Genomic DNA, 19,289 nt, shown 5'->3' with positions numbered 1-19,289 from the left:
TCTCACACTGTAAAACCACCACAGAAACACAAAAAAACTACAAAAAGGACAAACCAACCAAAGAGAGACACAAAATGACCAAAAGAGACAAAATTGCCTTAAAAAAAGACCTCAGATACACAAAACAACTACACAAAGTGGTCAAATGTCCAAAAAGAGACACAAATTAACAACAAAAAAATGGTTAAAACAGCTAAAAAATCCACAAAATGATCTCAAAGACACACAGGGCGACCAAGGAGACACAAAATAACTACAAAATTTCAAAACATCCACGGAAAGACACAAAATGACGACAAAGAAGCACAAATGAACAGAAAAGACAGAATTACCACAAAATGACTTCAGAGAGACACAAAACAACTACAAAAAGGGAACAACAACCAGAGAGACACAAAATGACCACAAAAAAACCCTACAAAATGACAACAGAGACACAAAATAACTAGTAGACAATAAAACAACCAAGGAAAGACACAACATGAGGACATAAGAACAATCTACAAGGAGACACAAAATGACCAAAATAGACAGAAATCCCAACAAGGAAACAAAATCACCTCAAAGGCTGTGTGTGTTTGTGTTTCCAGCTCTGTGTAGCAGAGATGGTGGTACCTTTTGCATATCTGTGTCCAGGGGCCCATTGTCTCACAGTCTGGGATGGTATTATCTACCACTTAGGTGCACTTGAGATGGGAAACAGGGAGGAAAGGTGAAGCAGAAATGAAACAACCTTGTTTTGAACCCATGTTTGAGACGTGATATGTTTTACTTTAACAAAGACTTTACAATGTACATAGAGAAAACTGAGAACGTCATGGAAATAAATGTACAAGCCGTGTTACAGGCTTTTTTTAAACGTCTAAAAACATGAACTCTGGATGACAGCAGCATGAATTCCTTTATTCTCCGACTTCTTTGTGGTGCGGCGCCACCTGGCTGCGGCTCAGAGTGCTGCACAGCTGTTCACGTGACGCTTCACAAAGTCACATGACTGGCCTAAAGTCTCACGTATGACCGCTTAAACAGAGTGGGAAGAGGAAACGGTGGTATGGCACATTGGACAACACTGAGGTGACCGTCGACTGTGAACATCTTTAAAGTGAAGTCTCGTGAGATGCCAGAGTTTGTGTCAGGATCCTCTGAGGTGAGATAGTGTTGATAAAGTGCTCTGAATGACCTGACAATATAATGTGTGCGTGTCAGCTAAATGAATGGAGCAGGTGGGTCTTTGTTAACTTGTGTTTTACTGTTTGAAGTGCTGCCTGACACCAATCTGAACCAATATGTTCTTTGTTTGTAGATAAAATGGCGTTGTTGTTGTTGCCATCACCTGTGCTTCTGGCTCTTGTTTTCCTCTCAGTAGAAGTGGCACTCTGTACAGGTAACAAAACACAGGTGCACCTGTCTCAATGCTTGCATCCTTTTTGCATTTAAACGTCTGTTCACCAACACAGACATAAAGTCACATATTTATGGCTTCTTCTCCTTCCAGGAAGTAATAAATGTGTCGCCAGAAACTTTGGCCATGACTCTGTAGTGTGTGAGTGTAACTCGACCCACTGTGACAGTGTTGGGCCAGTCACCTTGCCTCCACTGGGCCAGTACGCCTCCTACCTGAGCAGCATGGCCGGCAGCAGACTGGACGCGGGCCAGGGTCAGGTCCAGGTGAACAGCAGCGGGACAGGTGAGGGATGATGGGAGCTTCTGCTGGGATGTGTGAGGTGTTGGAGCAGGTGCAGAGCGTCTCTTTTGTTTATACATACAAATTTATTATATCAGGATAAGAGCTGACCAGGAACAGTCACAAAAAGCCAACAAGGAGATGCAAACAAAGACAAAGAGACATAAAATAACCAAAACAGACAAAATGACCCCAAAGAGACACAAGATTCCTGAGGAAATTCCAGGTATTCCCTCAGATACTGAGGAATTTCTTCTCCTGCACCATCGAGAGCGTCCTGATGGGGAACATCACTGCCTGGTACGGAAGAGGGCTGCAAGGCCCTGCAGAGAGTGGTTCATTCAGCTGAACATATGATAGGTGCTTCTTTACCCTGCTGAAAGGATGTTCACACCAGGTGCTGCAAAAGTAAGGTCAGGAGAATCATTAAGGATCCCAGCCACCCAGGTAGCTGCCTTTACTCCCTGCTGAGGTTAGGAGGAAGAGGCCAGCACTGAGAGGCTCAGGAGGAGCTTGACCCTGCCTTATCATAAACATTGAAATGTATTCATTACTACCACCACTACATATTGACAGAACTGACAGGACAGCTATTACATTTCCTGAAAGCATATTTAATCATTTCACCTAACAAATAAACTGATTGATTTAAAGATAGAACATTAAGGGGAGTGAGATTTATGTGTTTCTTTTAGGCCTCAAGTTGACTATCGTTCCGTACCAGAAGTACCAGAAGATCAGGGGCTTTGGTGGAGCTATGACAGACGCAGCAGCCATTAACATCCTGTCTCTTTCTGCCGGTGCACAGGACCAGCTGCTGCGACAGTACTTCTCCCCTGAAGGTACGCTCAGTAAAAACAACCACCTGAAAATACCCACTGTCTGTGCAACAGTATGGTGATGTGTCAGGAAAGCATACTGTGACGATAACATCCAGGAATAACGTATACATTTATTATTCATGTCTCTATATTTTTCATGTAAAAACACATAGCAACCAGTGTTTTTCTACATAGCAACAGTGGTCGTGCTCTGACACAATGAAAAATACATTTCACACGTTCTGTTAGCGGTGTCTGTATGTGCAGGTTAGCTTGTTTCCCACATCAACAGAATCGACGTTACCCAGCATCATTCATACCAGTTGTATTAGGGCTTGGTTGCATGGTTTAAAGGTCCAGCATGTAGAGTTAAGGGTGATATTTTGGCAGAAATAATATAATAAATATGTTTTCTTTAGTGTATAATAACCTCAAAATAAAGATTATTGTGTTTTCGTTACTTTAGAATGAGCCGTTGATATCTACATGTTGCACTGCCATGTTTCTACAGTAGCCCAGACCAGACAAGCCAAACACGGCTCTACTTAGGGCCATTTGCGTTTTTGTGTTGGCCACCATAGTTCTTAGCCCCTCCATCACAAGAGCATTGGACAAGGTGATTCAAACCACTAAAAACACTAAACAAAGCAGTATAACATCAAAGAAAATAGTGTTTTTCTGTTTGTTTTGGAGAGGAAGAGACCTTCGCAGACAATCCAGCTCCCATTAAAAATATCCTGATTGTCTGGATCTTCAGTTACTATCACTGATTTGTAACGTGATACTGGTTTATTCAGTATTTTTAACGGTTTTAATAACCTGGTCCATTGGTTTTTTAGAGGAAGAGACATCTGTAGATAAATCAGCTCCCAGTAAAAACGTCCTGTACAATGAACACTAAAGGAAATCTAACTGGGAGAAGTGGAAGAGAAGGATTGCAATCTGCAGTCCTCACCACTAGATGCCGCTAAATCCCTCCTTAAGCTTACTCACCTGACCTTTAAAACATTATTTTTATAAGAATATTTTCAATTTCCAAACATGTAATAAATGATTTTTAACAGTCTTTGTAGTTGTTATCAGATATCAGGACATTTAAGTATTTAATTTATTAATGTACAGTATTTGGCAAGACGTAGATCATGTTAATACATCTTTGTTTTACTATACTGTCATTCTTTGTTCAGTTATAGTCACTGAAAAATACATTAATAAACCCTTTATGAATTGACTGTACACTGCTCATAACTGCTAAAGAAAAGGGAAATTTGTTCAAAAAAATCCATACACCGATCAGCCACAACATTAAAACCCACTGACAGGTGAAGTGTATAACATTAATCATCTCATTACACTCCAACATTCTGTTAGAAAACCTTTGGTCCTGGCATTTATGTGGAAGCTACTTGACATGCACCACCCACCCAAAAACCATGACAGACCAAGTAAACCCCCTCATGGCAATGGCACTCCCCGATGGCAGTTGCAGGACAATACCACACTGTAAAAACAGCTCAGGAATGGTCTGAGGAGCGTGACAAAGAGCTTAAGGTGTTTACCAGGCCTACAAATTCCCCAGATCCCAATACGATTGAGCATCCCTGGGACATGCTGGTATTTTGCGTCACACCCTATATGTTTAGCCTATGTACTATGTACTTAAAGGATCCACAGCCGACGCCCTGGTGCCAGACACCACAGCACACCCCCATAGATCCTGCTGCCATGCCTCAACATGACAGAGGCTCCACCCTGGATCAAACTTGGCTCTGACCTGTTGAGGCAGCAGCACAGGGGATGCTTTATCAGATTGTTGCGTTCTTTGGGTCATTCCTGAGCAGTGTGGCATGTTGCATTATCCTGCTGGAAGGGCCACTGTCATCGAGGAGTGCTGTTGCCATGAGAGGGTGTACTCGGTCTGTAATGGTGTTTAGGTGCGTGGCGCGTGTCAAGTGGCATCCATGATAAACCCACTTGCTGCACATTATCCCTACATACTGAATTATCACCCAGCCTCAGTCGTTATTGATGTTGTGTCTCTGGCAGGTATTGGCTACAGCGTTGTGCGTGTGCCCATGGCCAGCTGCGACTTCTCCACCCGTCTGTACACGTATGCTGACACACCTGGAGACTACAACCTGGACAACTTCACCCTGGCTCCTGAGGACATCAACATGAAGGTATCTCTCTTCTCCTGCTCTCACACATACACACATCCATCACTCAGTTACTTTAATCTTACCTCCTCTTCTTCCTCTCAGATCCCTCTCCTGCAGCGTGCTCAGGCCTTGTCTCCTCGCCCCCTGTCTCTGCTGGCCAGCGCCTGGAGCGCCCCCATCTGGATGAAAACTAACGGTGCTCTCATAGGAAAGGGCTCCCTGAAGGGTCAGCCTGGGGGCAAGGAGCATAAAACCTGGGCTCAATACTATATCAGGTGACATGTTGTGCTTTACCTTAATGCACTGTCACATGTTGAGGGAAACTTACCCTGATGGACGTTTTATTTTTTCTTTTCATCCCTCTCAGGTTCCTTGAGGAATACGCTAAATATAACTTGACCTTCTGGGCTTTGACCACAGGGAATGAGCCCTCTGCAGGACAGATGACAAACTACAGGTCTGTTCTCACATTATAAACACATAGTTAACCATCTTTGTGGCTGCTTAATTTCACAACAGACTGAGAAGTATCTTACTGCAGTTTCCAGGCTCTTGGCTTCACTCCCGAGGAGCAGAGGGACTGGGTGGCTCTGGACCTCGGCCCTGCCCTGCACGCTTCTTCACACCCACGCACACACGTTCTCATCCTGGATGACAACCGCCTGCTGCTGCCTCACTGGGCTAAAGTGGTGAGTCCAAGGATGGAGAGGTACTGGGGAAAGTCATGTTATACCCAGAGCTACACTGGGCATGAAGGCACAAAATGAGTTTGAACTTAAATCAGTAATAATAAACATTTTTATATTGCACCTTTCATACAAGAAGTGCTTTACAATAAGAGCAGCAGAGGCACTGAGTGCTTCACATGATAATAACTGGCAGATCAAGAAATGAAGACTATAGCGCCAAATAAAACAACAACATGATGAAGATATAATATATGATACAAGATACTGTGTATTCAACACAATAAAGAAGATATCAGGTAAGATAAAAGTGATGAGGTGTTGGGGGGGGAGTTTAAAAAAAAAAAAGTCTAGTTAGCCACCATTCAGTCTGTAGTAGCAGCCGCAGGAATAAAAGACTTTTCCATCTTCCAATCTCACGTCTTTATTCTCTGGAGAAAATAGCGTGAAGCTACCAAAGTATCAGACAGGAACAAACTTAATGAAAGGCGTTTCTGTGTTGTAAGTAAGTAAGTAAATTTATTTATATAGCACTTCTCACAGAGAGGACTCACAAAGTGCTTCACAAGATAAAATACAAAAAATACAATAACAGAAACAATGCAAAACACACAAAAACAAATAAAAAGTAAAGTGCAGCGAAATACAGAGATGATACAATGGACAATTAATGGAACGCAAGCCTAAACAGATGTGTTTTTAACTGCTTTTTAAAAATGTCCACGGAAGAGGCCGCTCTCAGCTCATGAGGTAGTGCATTCCACCATTTCGGTGCAACAGCCTTAAAGGCTCTATCACCTTTCGTCTTTAATCTTGTGTGAGGGACAGTAAGTAGGTGGCCTTCAGCGGACCGCAGTGACCTGACAGGACAGTGAAAGGACACCAGATCCGTCAAGTATGCAGGTGCTTGACCATGGAGGGCTCTGTAAGTGATGGTTAGAATCTTGTGCTGGATCCTGAAATTAACAGGGAGCCAGTGCAGGGATGCCAGGACTGGAGTGATGTGAGTGAACTTATGAGATCTGGACAGAAGCCTGGCGGCAGCGTTCTGGACTAGTTGGAGGCGGTCTAATGAAGTTTTATTGAGACAGGTGAAAAGAGAATTACAGTAATCCAGACGTGAGGAAATAAAAGCATGGATGATCATTTCTAGCTCGGAATAAGTTAACATGGATCTGAGTTTGGAAATGTTTTTGAGGTGGAAAAAGCAGGAGCGAGTGACAGTTTTGATGTGGTCATCGAAGAGCATGGCCTGATCAAATGTGACCCCAAGGTTTCTCAACTTGGGGCGCACATTTGCACTGAGGGACCCTAAGCAGCTGGCCACTTTAGATGCTGAGGCATCAGGTGCAATAATTAAAATCTCAGTTTTAGCTGCGTTCAACTGAAGGGAGTTAGAAGACATCCAGTCCTTAATTACATTCATACAATCGTACAGTGAGTCAATTCCATCGGTCCTATCAGGGTTAAAAGAAAAATATAACTGGAGGTCATCTGCATACATATGGTATGAGATACCTTCAAAATTGCTGATGACATCTCTGAGAGGGAGCATGTATAGCGTAAAGAGGATAGGCCCAAGCACTGAACCTTGGGGCACCCCGCAAGAAAGGGGGGCAAACTCTGATTTATGAGGGCCAACAGCCACAGAAAAGGATCGATCAGACAGATAGGATTTAAACCAATGAAGAGCGGTCCCTGAGATTCCTACCCTGTCCCTCAGCCTGTCTAAAAGGATGTGGTGATCAACAGTGTCAAAGGCTGCACTGAGATCAAGCAGAACCAGGATAGTGGATTTACCGGCATCGGAGGCCATCATGATGTCATTGGAGACCCTGAGAAGAGCAGTTTCTGTGGAATGTAACTGACGATAACCGGACTGAAATTTATCTAAGATATTGTAACTGTTCAACGCTGTCACTAACTGGTTTGCAACTGCTTTTTCTAGAATCTTAGATACAAAGGGCAGCTTGGAAATGGGCCGGTAGTTACTAAGAACATCGGGGTCCAGATTGGGCTTTTTGAGAAGCGGCTGAACAACCGCTTGCTTGAAATGGGACGGGACACGACCAGAAACCAGTGAGCTATTGATTATGGAGAGCAGAGATGGACCAATAGTGCTGAAAACATTTTTCAGCAAAGTTGTGGGCAGGATATCCAGCGGACTAGAAGAGATCTTCATAGTGCACACAAGATCTGCTAAGTCTTGTAAGGAGACAGGTGAGAAATTGTCAATAATTGACTGTTGTTTGGGAGGATCAGGAAGGGAGGAGGAGGAGGGTGTTATACTGGCCTTGACACTGGCAACCTTATTCACAAAATACATTAAAAAATTGCTACAGTCCTCATCAGAGGACACAGGTAGAGCAGGCGGTTGCGCACCAGTAATGCTACTTATAGTGTCAAAAATGACCCTGGGATTTCTCTTGTTGGAGATGATGAGATTTTTAAAATAAGAGGCTCTGGCTACCCTAACAACAGAATTGAATTCAGCTAACAGTTCTTTAAAATAAAGACGATGTACATGAAGCTTGCTTGATTTCCACAAGCGCTCAGCTCTCCGACATTTACGACGAAGGCAGCGGATGTCGTCGTTCAGCCAGGGAGTGGGATTAGCTGCGGGGATAGTTCGAGGCTTTAAAGGAGCAATCTTATCAAGAATAGCAGAGCAGTGTGAGTTAAAAGTTAAAACTTGGGAGTCAACGTCAACATTAATACTAACAGGCTGCGCCACACTGTTAAAAGCGAATGAGAATTTCTCAGCAGAGAGGTTATTTAACATACGGGTGAGTTTTGTACGCTTGCTGGTTGAACAATCAGAAATAATAGACAAATTAAACAGGATGCAGTTGTGATCAGTGACGGGCAGCTCCTCAGAGACGATACAATCAATGTCCAAACCAAGTGTAAAAACAAGGTCCAGCGTGTTTCCCTTAATGTGTGTCGGGCCATTGACATGTTGCACAAAATGAAAAGATTCGGTGAGATTTATAAAATTATTAGCAAAGGAGTTTGTGGTGTCATTTACAGGCACATTAAAATCCCCAAGCATTAAAATTCTTTGAAATTTAGTGATGGAAGCCAAAAAGTCACTGAATTCAGCCAGAAAGGCGCCATTAATACCAGGAGGGCGATAAATTAAAATACAATAAAACGGGTTAGAGCGGCCAACTTTAGAAATAAGCAGTTCAAATGAGGTAAAAGTTCCACAATTCACTCTCCTCGAGGAGAAACTGTCTTTGTACAACAAAGCAAGGCCACCACCGCGGCCAGTGGTCCTTGGGGCACATATGAATGCGCAATCAGGCGGGCATAGCTCCTTCATGGACACATAATCTTCATCCCTTTGCCAGGTCTCGGTGAAAAACATGAAATCTAAATCTCTAGCGATGAAAAAATCATTCAGCGTGAATGATTTGTTATTGATCGAGCGAGCATTCAACAATGCCAGCTTAAGAGACTTGGGACCAGCTTTGCAGACAGATTGTGATTGTGACAGTGGTTGCAGATACCGGAAATTGTGGGTTGTGTGGTTTTGACGTTTGTGATGTCTGTTGTTCATTACTACGGGTATGAAGGTGGGAGATTGTGGGACAGTAGAGACTAGCCCAGTAGTTGGGGCAATAGGAAAGCAGGAGGGATTGTCTGTAGAGGTTAGTGGCAGCTGGAGCCTGTAGGGGGAGCTACGGGAGGCAATGTCTATAGAATGCTCCGTAGAAGAAGAGGCGGGCACTGAGAAGGGGGTGTGGCACGTAAAGAGTCACGCATGTGTGAGTGGCGTTGTGTGTACGGTATGCTGTATGTTGGCTGCTAACACGCGGCTTCCTAACTTGTGTAGCAGCTGAGATAGGCTCAGGCTCCTAAACCATGAAGAGTTAGGGACTGAAGAAGAACAGATTTCTGCAGGGTTCACCAAGTTCAATTTAATACTTCTTTAGACTTTTTATCACCACATAGACGGCAGTTGAATACGTGTTTCGCAGCCATACTGAGCAAAGTATGAAAGTATGATGGGAAACCAGTCGAGACAATTTGGCTTGAAGTTGTTTATTGTCTGGCTGTAGTAGGCCGGTACAATCTAGTACCACTAAGATTCAGTGCTGGTGCGCAGTACAGATTAGTGGACAACAGCTGCCTGTGTAAACCAGTTTGGTAAAATTGAAAAGACATTCACAGATTCAAACATTTGGATCAATAACTTAAAAGCGAAATATTGTTAAATCACAAACGACCCCGCTTTCCACCTGTAGTAAGAAATACAACAAGCTACAAATTCATTTTCATCTAAAAAAGGCATCAACTGAGCTAAACAGGTGACTTTGATGTCCATGTGCAGCCAGCTGTGAGATGAGTATGCAGGGACCGTCTAGGAAGTGCCACACCAAAAAGAGATACTACAAAAATATTTAATAATCTCACTCTTATAAAGTGTAGTGTCCTCAGAATCACTTCACATATCAATGCTCTCCTCTTGGTTATAATACAACACTTAGCTTTGGTAAAAAAAAGGCTTTCATTGTGGAAATATTAAAATAATTCACTCTTACAAAGTGTCCCTAGATATCCAATTACTTCAGCCCTACATTTTTTTGATGTGCCCAGTGTTCTAGAGGATTTAACTAACACACTCCATTTGGAATGGATGAGATGTGCCCTGAAAGACAGGCTCCAACAGTGCAATAAAACCTGAAAACCCCTCATATCATACCTTGCAAGGTGGAGGGAGGGGACCTGTGATGATGGGGATAATGGTCAGCTTGTTATCGTTCTCATTTTTTATTATTTTATGTTGATGTAATTGCACTTTATTTTTTTACTACCTTATTTAATCTTACCTTCGTGAATGTTATAACAGTTGATGTGCTGTTGATCTCAGGGCATCATGCACTACTGTAATGTTCAGGAAAATGAGCCTTAGATGTGGATGTAGACTACTAGTGGAATCCATCTGCTCAGTAAAAGTTATTTAAAAATGTGCCCAGTGTTCTAAAAAAAAAAAAAAAAAAAAAAAAGATTTTAGATTCAGAGACTTGCAAATAGTTTAACTGTTGTGACTAAATATAGTTGTACTTTTCTGCTAATTTAAAACAGAACAAATTGTTATTTTGATGTTGAAATTTATGTCAACATTCACAAATTATTCTGTGGCAATTAATCCATTTTAATAAATCATTTGCTGTAACTAATGATATAATCAATTGTATTAATGCTGCCTGGACCCAGATGAGCAGCACACTATGTGGGGATGGATAAACTGATTAAAAACGATACATTAATTTGTGTAATATCTCCAGATGCCTGTAACTGCATACAAAAACATGTTTGAACTGTCTACAGCAGGAAAGAGAAACTATTTAAGACTTCTGTGAATTAAATTTAAGATTTTTTATCAGCTAAAAAGACCTTACTATGCAGGATTTCCCTAAAAAAACAATTTATAGAGTCAAACAGAAGTAATTCCTCTCTATCATCACTTGAGAAACACTGTGTGTGGTGGTGTATTTTTCTGGAGACTCTGCCCTCTGCGTGTAATTTCTTATTTTCTTTTAGTTTCTGTGCACAGGATGTTTATGGGCATGTACCTCCACAGCGCTCAGGTGAGGTCGGAGCTTTATAAAAAGGTAGAGACAAGCTGCTAGACTACAAGACTGTGTGTGCCTCTGTGTTAGTCAGCAGATTTTTGAATTAAAATACAAAACTATTGAGAGTGTTTTAACTTCTCAACGCCTTGCCTGGTACGGTCACCTTAACTGTGCATCCAAGAATAAACTCTCTGGGATTGTAACTATGGCAAGTAAAAGCAAAAGCCCTTGACCCAACTCTTACCAGAAAGGACAAGGAAGAAAGCAAGGAGTTATCTTGGCAGATAGCTCCACCCTCTCTTGAGCCAGTTTGAGCTCTGGGAGGCGCTATAGAGTTCCTCTGGCAACTAAAATTGTATGTAAGAAGTCCTTTATCTCGAGTGCCATCAGTGTCCTTAACTCAACAAAGTGACTGATGAGTTTTAAACCACAGACGGACAATGAGCTGATTTAATGTGTTTCAGTGTTTTGTAAAGACTTTATATGCTTGTCTACCTGACTACTTGTTTGCTTTTTACCATGCTGTCTTTAATATTTGGTGAGCCGAAGACAAATTTCCACCCTTGTTGGACTATAAAGATAGATTCTACTCTAAGCAGCAAGCATCCATTTTCACTTTTACTTCTGCTGGCGAGTGTGTTTGCAAAGAGCGGCTGACAATCCTGCACAGGAAGCTACCATGAGTGCTTCTTTAGGAGTTCTCAGTACGTGCAGAAATCCATAACAGGTGCCCTGTTTTTTTCTCGCATGTATTTTATGTGGAAACCTTTTTCACCTTGTCCCTCCAGGTCCTAACTGATGTTCACGCAGGCAGATACATTCACGGTGTGGCAGTTCACTGGTACCTTGACAGCTTCGTCCCGGCTGAGATAAGCCTAGGAGTCACCCATCACCTGTACCCAGAGTATTACCTGTTTGGCACTGAGGCCTGCTCTGGCTGGAGCCCACTGGACAGAGGGGTGAAGCTGGGCAGCTGGGACAGGGCTGCGCAGTACGCACATGACATTATAGAGGTAAGATCACATTATCTTCTTGCATGAGGCTTGTTCAGTCAGATCCACTGTGACAGATGTGAGAGTTGACAAGCTGTGAGCTGTTCCTGAAAGGTGAATCACCTCCCTCGATGCTGCAGTGCAGGTTTACGAGTTGCACGCTGCTGCACACACACTCTTCAGAGATTGCCCGCAGGCTGTCAAAGCAAGCTGGAACTGGTGTTTAGTTTCCTCACTCTCTCTCAAATGAAATTAGACTCCCTCCTTTCTATCTATTTTGCATGGGTGCATTCAGACTGGAGACATCTTGAGAATCAGGAGGGATTTGTTTATGTAGATGTGTTGTCCTTGTGACATTTTAACAAAACACCAGGCACCAGTCCATCGGATTCATTTAAACCAAACAACACCTCTCACTACAAAGTTACAAAGCACAGACTAGATACTAATCTGTGGGTGTTTTCTCCACGGCAGGACTTAAATCATTATGTGGTGGGCTGGACTGACTGGAACCTGGCCTTGGACCAGACTGGTGGGCCAAACTGGGTTAAAAACTTTGTGGACAGCCCTGTTATAGTGGATGCAAAGCGGGATGTCTTCTACAAGCAGCCACACTTCTATAGCATGGCGCACTTCAGGTAGCACACTGGCTCTCACATGATCTTTGTTCATAGTAGTGTTATTATAGTTTTCATTCATTTTTCATTAGTTTTTACTTGGTTTTTAATTCTCATTTTCAGTTCAGTTGCTTTCCAGAGTGCATTTCCTCATTTCAGTTTAGTTTCTATTGTTTAAAAATGTTTGATTTTTAGTTTAGTTTGTATTAGTTTCAGTCTTACTTTCAGTTTTTATGCCTCTGCGACAGCCCTTAACTCAAGACTTCATACGCTAATTATGACAAAATTTCACACAAATGTCTTTCATATGATAGAATGATGAAGTGATGACATTTATATCCAAAAGGTCAAAGGTCAGCTGCAGTGTGACATCATAATGTTCTGCAAAAACACTTTTCTGGCCATCGCTCAGCACCATAACTTCAGGAACAGAACAGGAGACATTTGGTCAGATACTGAATTGGTGACACAACTCTTGGGTGCTCAACTTGAAACTGTGCTGACAGTAAAGAGCTTCTGTGATTTTATGAGTCTGGACAGTCGTGGATGTAAACTGCAACTTGACTGGTTGGGGGAGGGGTACAACCATGAGGCGGTAATTCTAGTTTTTTATTATAATATGGGTTTCTTTGTCAGACGCAAGCTCTAAAACGTTTGGTTTAGTTTATCAGAATCCCCATTCGCTACTGCATTGCAGCAGCTATTCCGTCTTTGGTCCACAACAACTCTGCATTTGTGACTGTTTACAAAACAACTCACATACAACACAAGACAGCTCCTGGTAATACAATTATTAAGATATATGTTTTTCCATGATTTCATTTGGTAAGTAACCGCCATTTCGGGGCTAAATTTTTCTTTTGATTACCAGATGATGCTCCATTATTGTAATATTAATCCAAGTATTTACATAATACTGTACACTCACATTTATATGTTTCCCTACATGCATTACATGTGCTTTAAAAGAAACAGTTCCCAGGGAAAACTGTATGTTTACCATGCATGAGGTTCATTACAGTGCATGAATCATATTATGTAGGTCACCTTTTCTTGTAGCCTCCTTTGGAAAACATGGAAATATGATTAGCATACTAACAGAAAACACAAGACACAACAAAGACAGACCCTTCACATCCTGAGACACATGACACAGTCAAACCTACCATTGATATTAATTGATTAGGCTTTGACAACTATACTTTGGTCTGTTTTATGGATAATCTAGGTATTTGTCAAAAGGTGCAGCTTCAAAAGAATTTAAAATCTAGCTTTGTTGTTTTTCCTGTGTGATATGTTGCCAGAGTGACTTCCATTCATGCATATCTCTGTGCATTACTGTATGTTTGATTGAGTTTGTTCTTACTGTTGGTAATGTAAAGTTACCTATTGTAGCATGTCTTGTAGGGTAACCATGCCTATCTGAACGAACAGATAACTTTTTCAATAGTCAGTTATATAATAAGTCAGTTAACTCACAGTCATGTAGACATCCCAGTCTCAATAAATATGCACTAATGCCTCCTCATGCTTGTTGACAAGGACCAACACTAAAGATATTTCCGGTATATTTTAATTTTATTTTGGGCAGTGTTGTAAGTGCACAATAGCGCGTAAGTAAGTTATTTTTTCTAAAGTCTAGTTTTTTTAATTTTATTTTTGTTTACAATTTTTTTTCACAGCTAGTTTTAGTTTTAGTTAAAGGGGCGCTATGCGAAATTCAGATTGTGTGAGATCCCTGAACACGGTTCTCAACATGGAGGTAGCTGATGGTAGCTAGCAGCTAACAGTGCTGAACAACAGCAACAATGCTAACAGAGCTAACGGTGTTAACCAGAGGGGAACTGGAGGGTGGGCGCTACACCTCTGTGATGTCACTGTCCCCACATCATCGACAACTAAGGTATGCATGCATTGGGACTGGGTTATCATAACAAACCACAGAAACTCAGATTACAACACATACACACAGATGTGGTGTGACTTCATTCTCTGCTCAGGACGCCATTACACCATCATATTGTTACATAGCAAATAGTGGATTGCTGCTATGTTAATGCTCTGAATGTCACATACAGAACTTTTTAACTATAATACCTTTGGTTCAAACTAAATGCCAAGATGGCAGTATAAAAAAAATTCTAACAAATCACCTCTTTACACAGTAAGTTCCTGTGGGAGGGGTCTCAGAGAGTGGGTGTGTCCGCCAGCCAGGAGACGAAGCTGGAATATTCTGCCTTCATCAGAACAGACGGCTCAGTAGTGCTCATCGTACTCAACAGGTACGTATGTGAAAAAAGTTTTTATGTGCAAATGACAGGAAATTAAAGGAAAATTAAAGGAAAATAACAATGTGTTTGTGTTTTGTAGGTCACCATCAGTGATTCAGTTTGAAGTCAGGGATCCTGCTGTGGGCTACATCTCCTCCACTGCTCCGGCTCATTCCTTGCTCACACTCGCTTGGAACACACGCTGATGATTAACGCTTCAGTTGGTAACTTTAATCATAATAACTTATTGTCATATTTGCTGAAATTGACCCTTCGCTAAGTCCCACCCTCTGACGCAGACTGGCCAATAATAACATAGCATGGGTCCGGCTCAGACCAGGATCTGACAACAACACAGCTCCATTGACTGTAATGCAATTGTTTCAGATTTCCTTCATGTTCAGGCTGGTTTTGTGGATTTGGAGCTAAATGTTGTGCCTGGGGCATGTCGTGTATTAATGATACTCGTTACCTGGAGAGGTTGGAAAAAGATATACGTTTCTTCCCTGTTCCAAAACCAAAATCAAGCCCTGAAAAGTGTAGGGTTAGCTAGCTAGCTACTGAAGATATAGCCTACTGAATGTATACACATGCTGCTTTTGCTTTTTAATGATTAAAACAGTGAATAAAGACCGACCCTGCTGTACAGGAACCAGTGAAGTGATGCCACACAGCTGGTTCAATATCAGCAAAGTTTCCCTTTATATTCATTGTCTTGTGTGGCGATCAGCAGTGATGTGGTGGTTCACTTTCACACTGTGATCTGTAGCCTATAGTTCGGCTTTAGCTTCTAACTATCTTTGTCTTTTTAACCTGTTGTTGCTGCTGAGTCAGTTTGACATCCTGGATATATCCTTCAAACACAGACTGTAGACCCCTTTGTCTGCTTCTCTCTGGAATCACTGTTTCATTTCTCCAAAGATATGATAATATTTCTTCAGGGAGTGCAGTTAGTTACAGTGTGGGCTCCACGCTTAGTCTGACAGCTTGACGGACCATCACAAAGGGGCGGGGCTTAGCGAAAGGCCAATTGTCACCTCATACAAACAGTAGTGCATGAGACAGAGGGTCTGGGATTAAAATACCAATGCCATTTGAAGCACTACAAGGAAGGTGAAAGGAACATGTACTACTGTCTGGTTGCAGTGGCAATTTCAGCAAATATGACAGTTGTTTTTATAAAAGTTACTACCTACAGCTTTAATACAACTTCACATACATTTGTTCCACCTCCGCCGTGTCACAAATGTGTCCGTGCGCATTTCAAAATGCCACAAAAACTAAGCACTTCACGTTGGAACATTCTCATTACCAAAGCGGTAATTACTTTAAGTGCTTTGTCGGTATCGAGCCACTCACATGCACGTTTTCAAATTAACAGGTGCAAGATTTTCTTTTTGTCCACAGCTTTAGTGATTTCAGCAGTCACTTAAATTAACCTCAGTAAACAAGAATAACCTCAACTCATTTGATTTGCATTTGTATGCACCAATCATCAGGAATCATACCTAAGAGGAATGAATGTATCACCTGTGCCGAAGTGTAACTGGTGCCTTGATTACCTGCTAATACAACGCTTTAAGTGTCCTCAACATCTCGTAAGAAATAATATAATGTACAGAAATTGTAAATGCCTTGCTGTTGCTGTTTAATTTTAAATAAAGCACATATTGTTTTAAAATATCCCACGTTTTCAAGTATCTTTGAGTGCAGGACATAATGACATTTATAATCAATGAAAATTCAACTGTGCCAGTTTTTTTGTCAATTTATTAATACATCATAGACATTTTTTCATATATATAATATACAGTTTGATAACCTGGTATTTCACATTTGTGTCTCCATTCTTATTATTTTTTTCCTTTGCAAACCATAAGTTGTTGGACTAAAATTATTTACATCAAGAGTGATAAAAAATGTGAAACAAAAGACGGTCATAAACAGAGGAATAAGACGACAGAGGGATGCCATCTGTTTATAATATATACACCAGGAGGAGCATGTTTAAATCTAAAGTATTAGGTAATGGGACGAACTTTGTAGATTTTTTTATTTCATTCCCTTACTGGCATGACATTTAATTTTTATTCCCAATAGGTGTAAGGAACCCTCTTGCTTTCACTCAATGTCACAGCTTTCATTTTTCCATTTGTGGCCGTTAAACAGCGGCGACGACGTGATTCCTATATAAAATACTCTTTTATTGAAGTGCACCGCAGAGCGTGGACGCAATAATATGAACACCTTCACAATGCAAACCGATAAAAAAATCACCAGAATAAATAAGCAGAGTTCAATCAAGATCTTCCTGACAAAATCTCTCAACAGAACATAACATTTATTGCAGGGCTGTCGGTGTTCATGTTGTTAGGTCCACACTCTGTAAATGCCAAGAGTGAAAGTAACCCCTATAGTATTCCCATGTGACGTACAGGGCTCAGTTGCAGGATTTCGCTAATTTTCCGATGGGTTAAGATGGCGTGGTATATGATATAAAGTCTGGCATTTCCCCACAATAGTGTATTCGCAGCAGTGCATTTTAAGAAAGATGGAAAAGGAGTTTGCTTCAGAGGTGGAAGTCGAGAAGACATGGGCTTGATCATCGTCATTCTAGGCTGGTTTGTTGTGAGGCAAAAAAAAGAAGATCTAGCAGACCTCGACCGACTGTTAAGACGTCTGTACGGGTATCTGTATACATGGTTGAGGAGAAAGGCATTAAAATAGAAAATAAAAATACAAAAGAAAAATATCAGACTGAGATGATAATGACTGCAACAGAGATGAAAAGAGGAGAGTGAGAAGCCCTTCGTCTTCTCGGTATGTTGTTGGATGTAGGCGAGGAGAACCGAGGGATGACGGGTGGGTGTCTCAGAAGGACCATCTCTCCTGTGTGCGGGGGTCCATGGAGAGGGTGGGGGACTCTGACGGGGGCTGGCTGCTGCTGTCTTCTCCATTCAAACTCTTCCTACACACTGGACACGTGTCATGCTGTGTGGTCACGGAAAAGAGCATTGATAACATTAGCTTTGGGCAGTTTTAACAAGCGGATTCTTTATTTTACTCCTATATTTACACGATGCTCAGGCTGTTATTTGGTCAGTTAAATACAAAGACGGGCCAGAAGCTACAAATGTTTTCTCAAACGCCCTGAATCTTAAACAATCTTAAAATGCCTTCTCCTGGCCTAATATTCAGTTGCGTGGCGTTGTTGTGGATCCTTGATTTGCACAAAGAGCAACTCTAGCATGGATTCTAATGTAGCAGATTTGTCTGTTAAACATTCACTCTGATCTCTACTCCAGCAGTAAAACAAAGATCAAAGTATTGAAGATTGGCAATGCTGCTTACGCTAAATTCCCACCCTACCTACGTTATATAACTTAAAAATAACATCAGGCTATTTTTGTTTCTTTTTAGGTGGCAGGAGTGAAAATTAGTCATCCTCAACATTTGTTGTGTTATGGTCTCTCAGACAGATAAAGAAAATTGGAGAATGATTAGACACAAAATTTATCCATCTCCTCAATTCTCAGAATCTATGTGGGGAGAAAAGTCAGTGTGCAATTATAGCTGAATGTTGCCACGAGAGAAACAAGCTCTGTAGTAAATGTTTGAGTGAATACCTCTGCAAAGAGAGAGTGTGTGTGTGTGTGTGTGTGTGTGTGTGTGTGTGTGTGTGTGTGTGTGTGTGTGTGTTCAAAGTCTCATTACAATCAGGATCAGCCATCCAGTGCTGCCAACAGCTGATAAGAGCGAGGCTATGATTCTGATCATTCCTAAAGTAGTTTGCTAGAGAGTTTAAGTGAGCTAAATAATGTCTCTAGACCATGGTCCATTATAAATAAATAAAATAAGTAAATACAGTTTTGAAGGAAACACTAAATCTCTTTTTTGGTGTTTTCTTCCTATTATGATGGTAACATTTAAAAACACGGCACGAAATATCAACTAACACGTTACTCTATTTTAAAAAACAAAAGTTTAAAAAGTATCAAAAAGTCTTCGTCAGTGTCTTCAAAAGTAACCTATAAGATCCATTTATTCTCTGCCAGCTCTTGGGTTAAAGTTTGGTTAAGTTAAGGGAACTAAAACTGGTTATATAATGTTTGTCAAAAGTTTTGGCCATGAAAAAAAAGACAGGACTGATAATAACTCACAGCTGTGCCCCATGTCGGGGAGCTAGAACCAGGAGTCTTCCCCTGCCTGGACCCTGCTAGGTTTGATCTGTGCCCTGAATGTTTGCAACGTCTGGCTCCACCAATGGTCACATATACATCAGCAAAATTCCCCACTTCTAATATTAAATAAATACTAGAGTATGGCAACTTAAGCGTGGGTAAACTAATCCTGTATTTAGCATTTAACAATTGTAATTTAATTTAATTAATTGTAATTTCATGAAACAACCAAAATTAATGATGGCATTTTTTGCACATATGTTTAAATTTCCCTTAGGTCTTAAAGGGACAGTTCAC

General features: G+C 41.3%; 2 protein-coding genes across 2 annotated transcripts in view; one reads left to right on the top strand and one right to left on the bottom strand.

Annotated features, from left to right (window-relative positions):
• The first annotated feature begins 1,000 nt into the window (after nucleotides 1-1,000).
• On the top strand, nucleotides 1,001-17,561 carry gba (glucosidase, beta, acid). The gene is made up of 12 exons (XM_050045897.1): nucleotides 1,001-1,147; nucleotides 1,304-1,384; nucleotides 1,496-1,687; nucleotides 2,380-2,526; nucleotides 4,552-4,685; nucleotides 4,767-4,939; nucleotides 5,032-5,121; nucleotides 5,206-5,353; nucleotides 11,721-11,945; nucleotides 12,399-12,562; nucleotides 14,707-14,823; nucleotides 14,912-17,561. Exons 2-12 carry the CDS (start codon nucleotides 1,309-1,311, stop codon nucleotides 15,015-15,017), a joined length of 1,572 nt encoding a protein of 523 aa, XP_049901854.1. The 5' UTR covers nucleotides 1,001-1,147; nucleotides 1,304-1,308; the 3' UTR covers nucleotides 15,018-17,561.
• rnf115a (ring finger protein 115a) overlaps nucleotides 16,564-19,289 on the bottom strand; it is an 11,349-nt gene continuing 8,623 nt past the window's right edge. The window contains exon 9 of the mRNA XM_050045899.1: nucleotides 16,564-17,802. Coding sequence (XP_049901856.1) covers nucleotides 17,683-17,802 — 120 coding nt within the window. The 3' untranslated portion in view covers nucleotides 16,564-17,682. The remainder of the gene's footprint in view (nucleotides 17,803-19,289) is intronic.

This window comes from Epinephelus moara, chromosome 6, assembly GCF_006386435.1.
Source record: "Epinephelus moara isolate mb chromosome 6, YSFRI_EMoa_1.0, whole genome shotgun sequence".
NCBI classification, from domain to species: domain Eukaryota; kingdom Metazoa; phylum Chordata; class Actinopteri; order Perciformes; family Serranidae; genus Epinephelus; species Epinephelus moara.
Note: the sequence above shows the minus strand (reverse complement) of the source record. Positions and strands in the feature narration are given on the sequence as shown.

Coding starts and splice junctions, on each gene's coding strand:
- gba (XM_050045897.1), top strand. CDS start 1,309: ATGGCGTTGTTGTTGTTGCCATCACCTGTGCTTCTGGCTCTTGTTTTC. Junction 4,940..5,031: donor TGGGCTCAATACTATATCAG/GTGACATGTTGT, acceptor CATCCCTCTCAG/GTTCCTTGAGGAATACGCTA. Junction 14,824..14,911: donor GTGCTCATCGTACTCAACAG/GTACGTATGTGA, acceptor TGTGTTTTGTAG/GTCACCATCAGTGATTCAGT.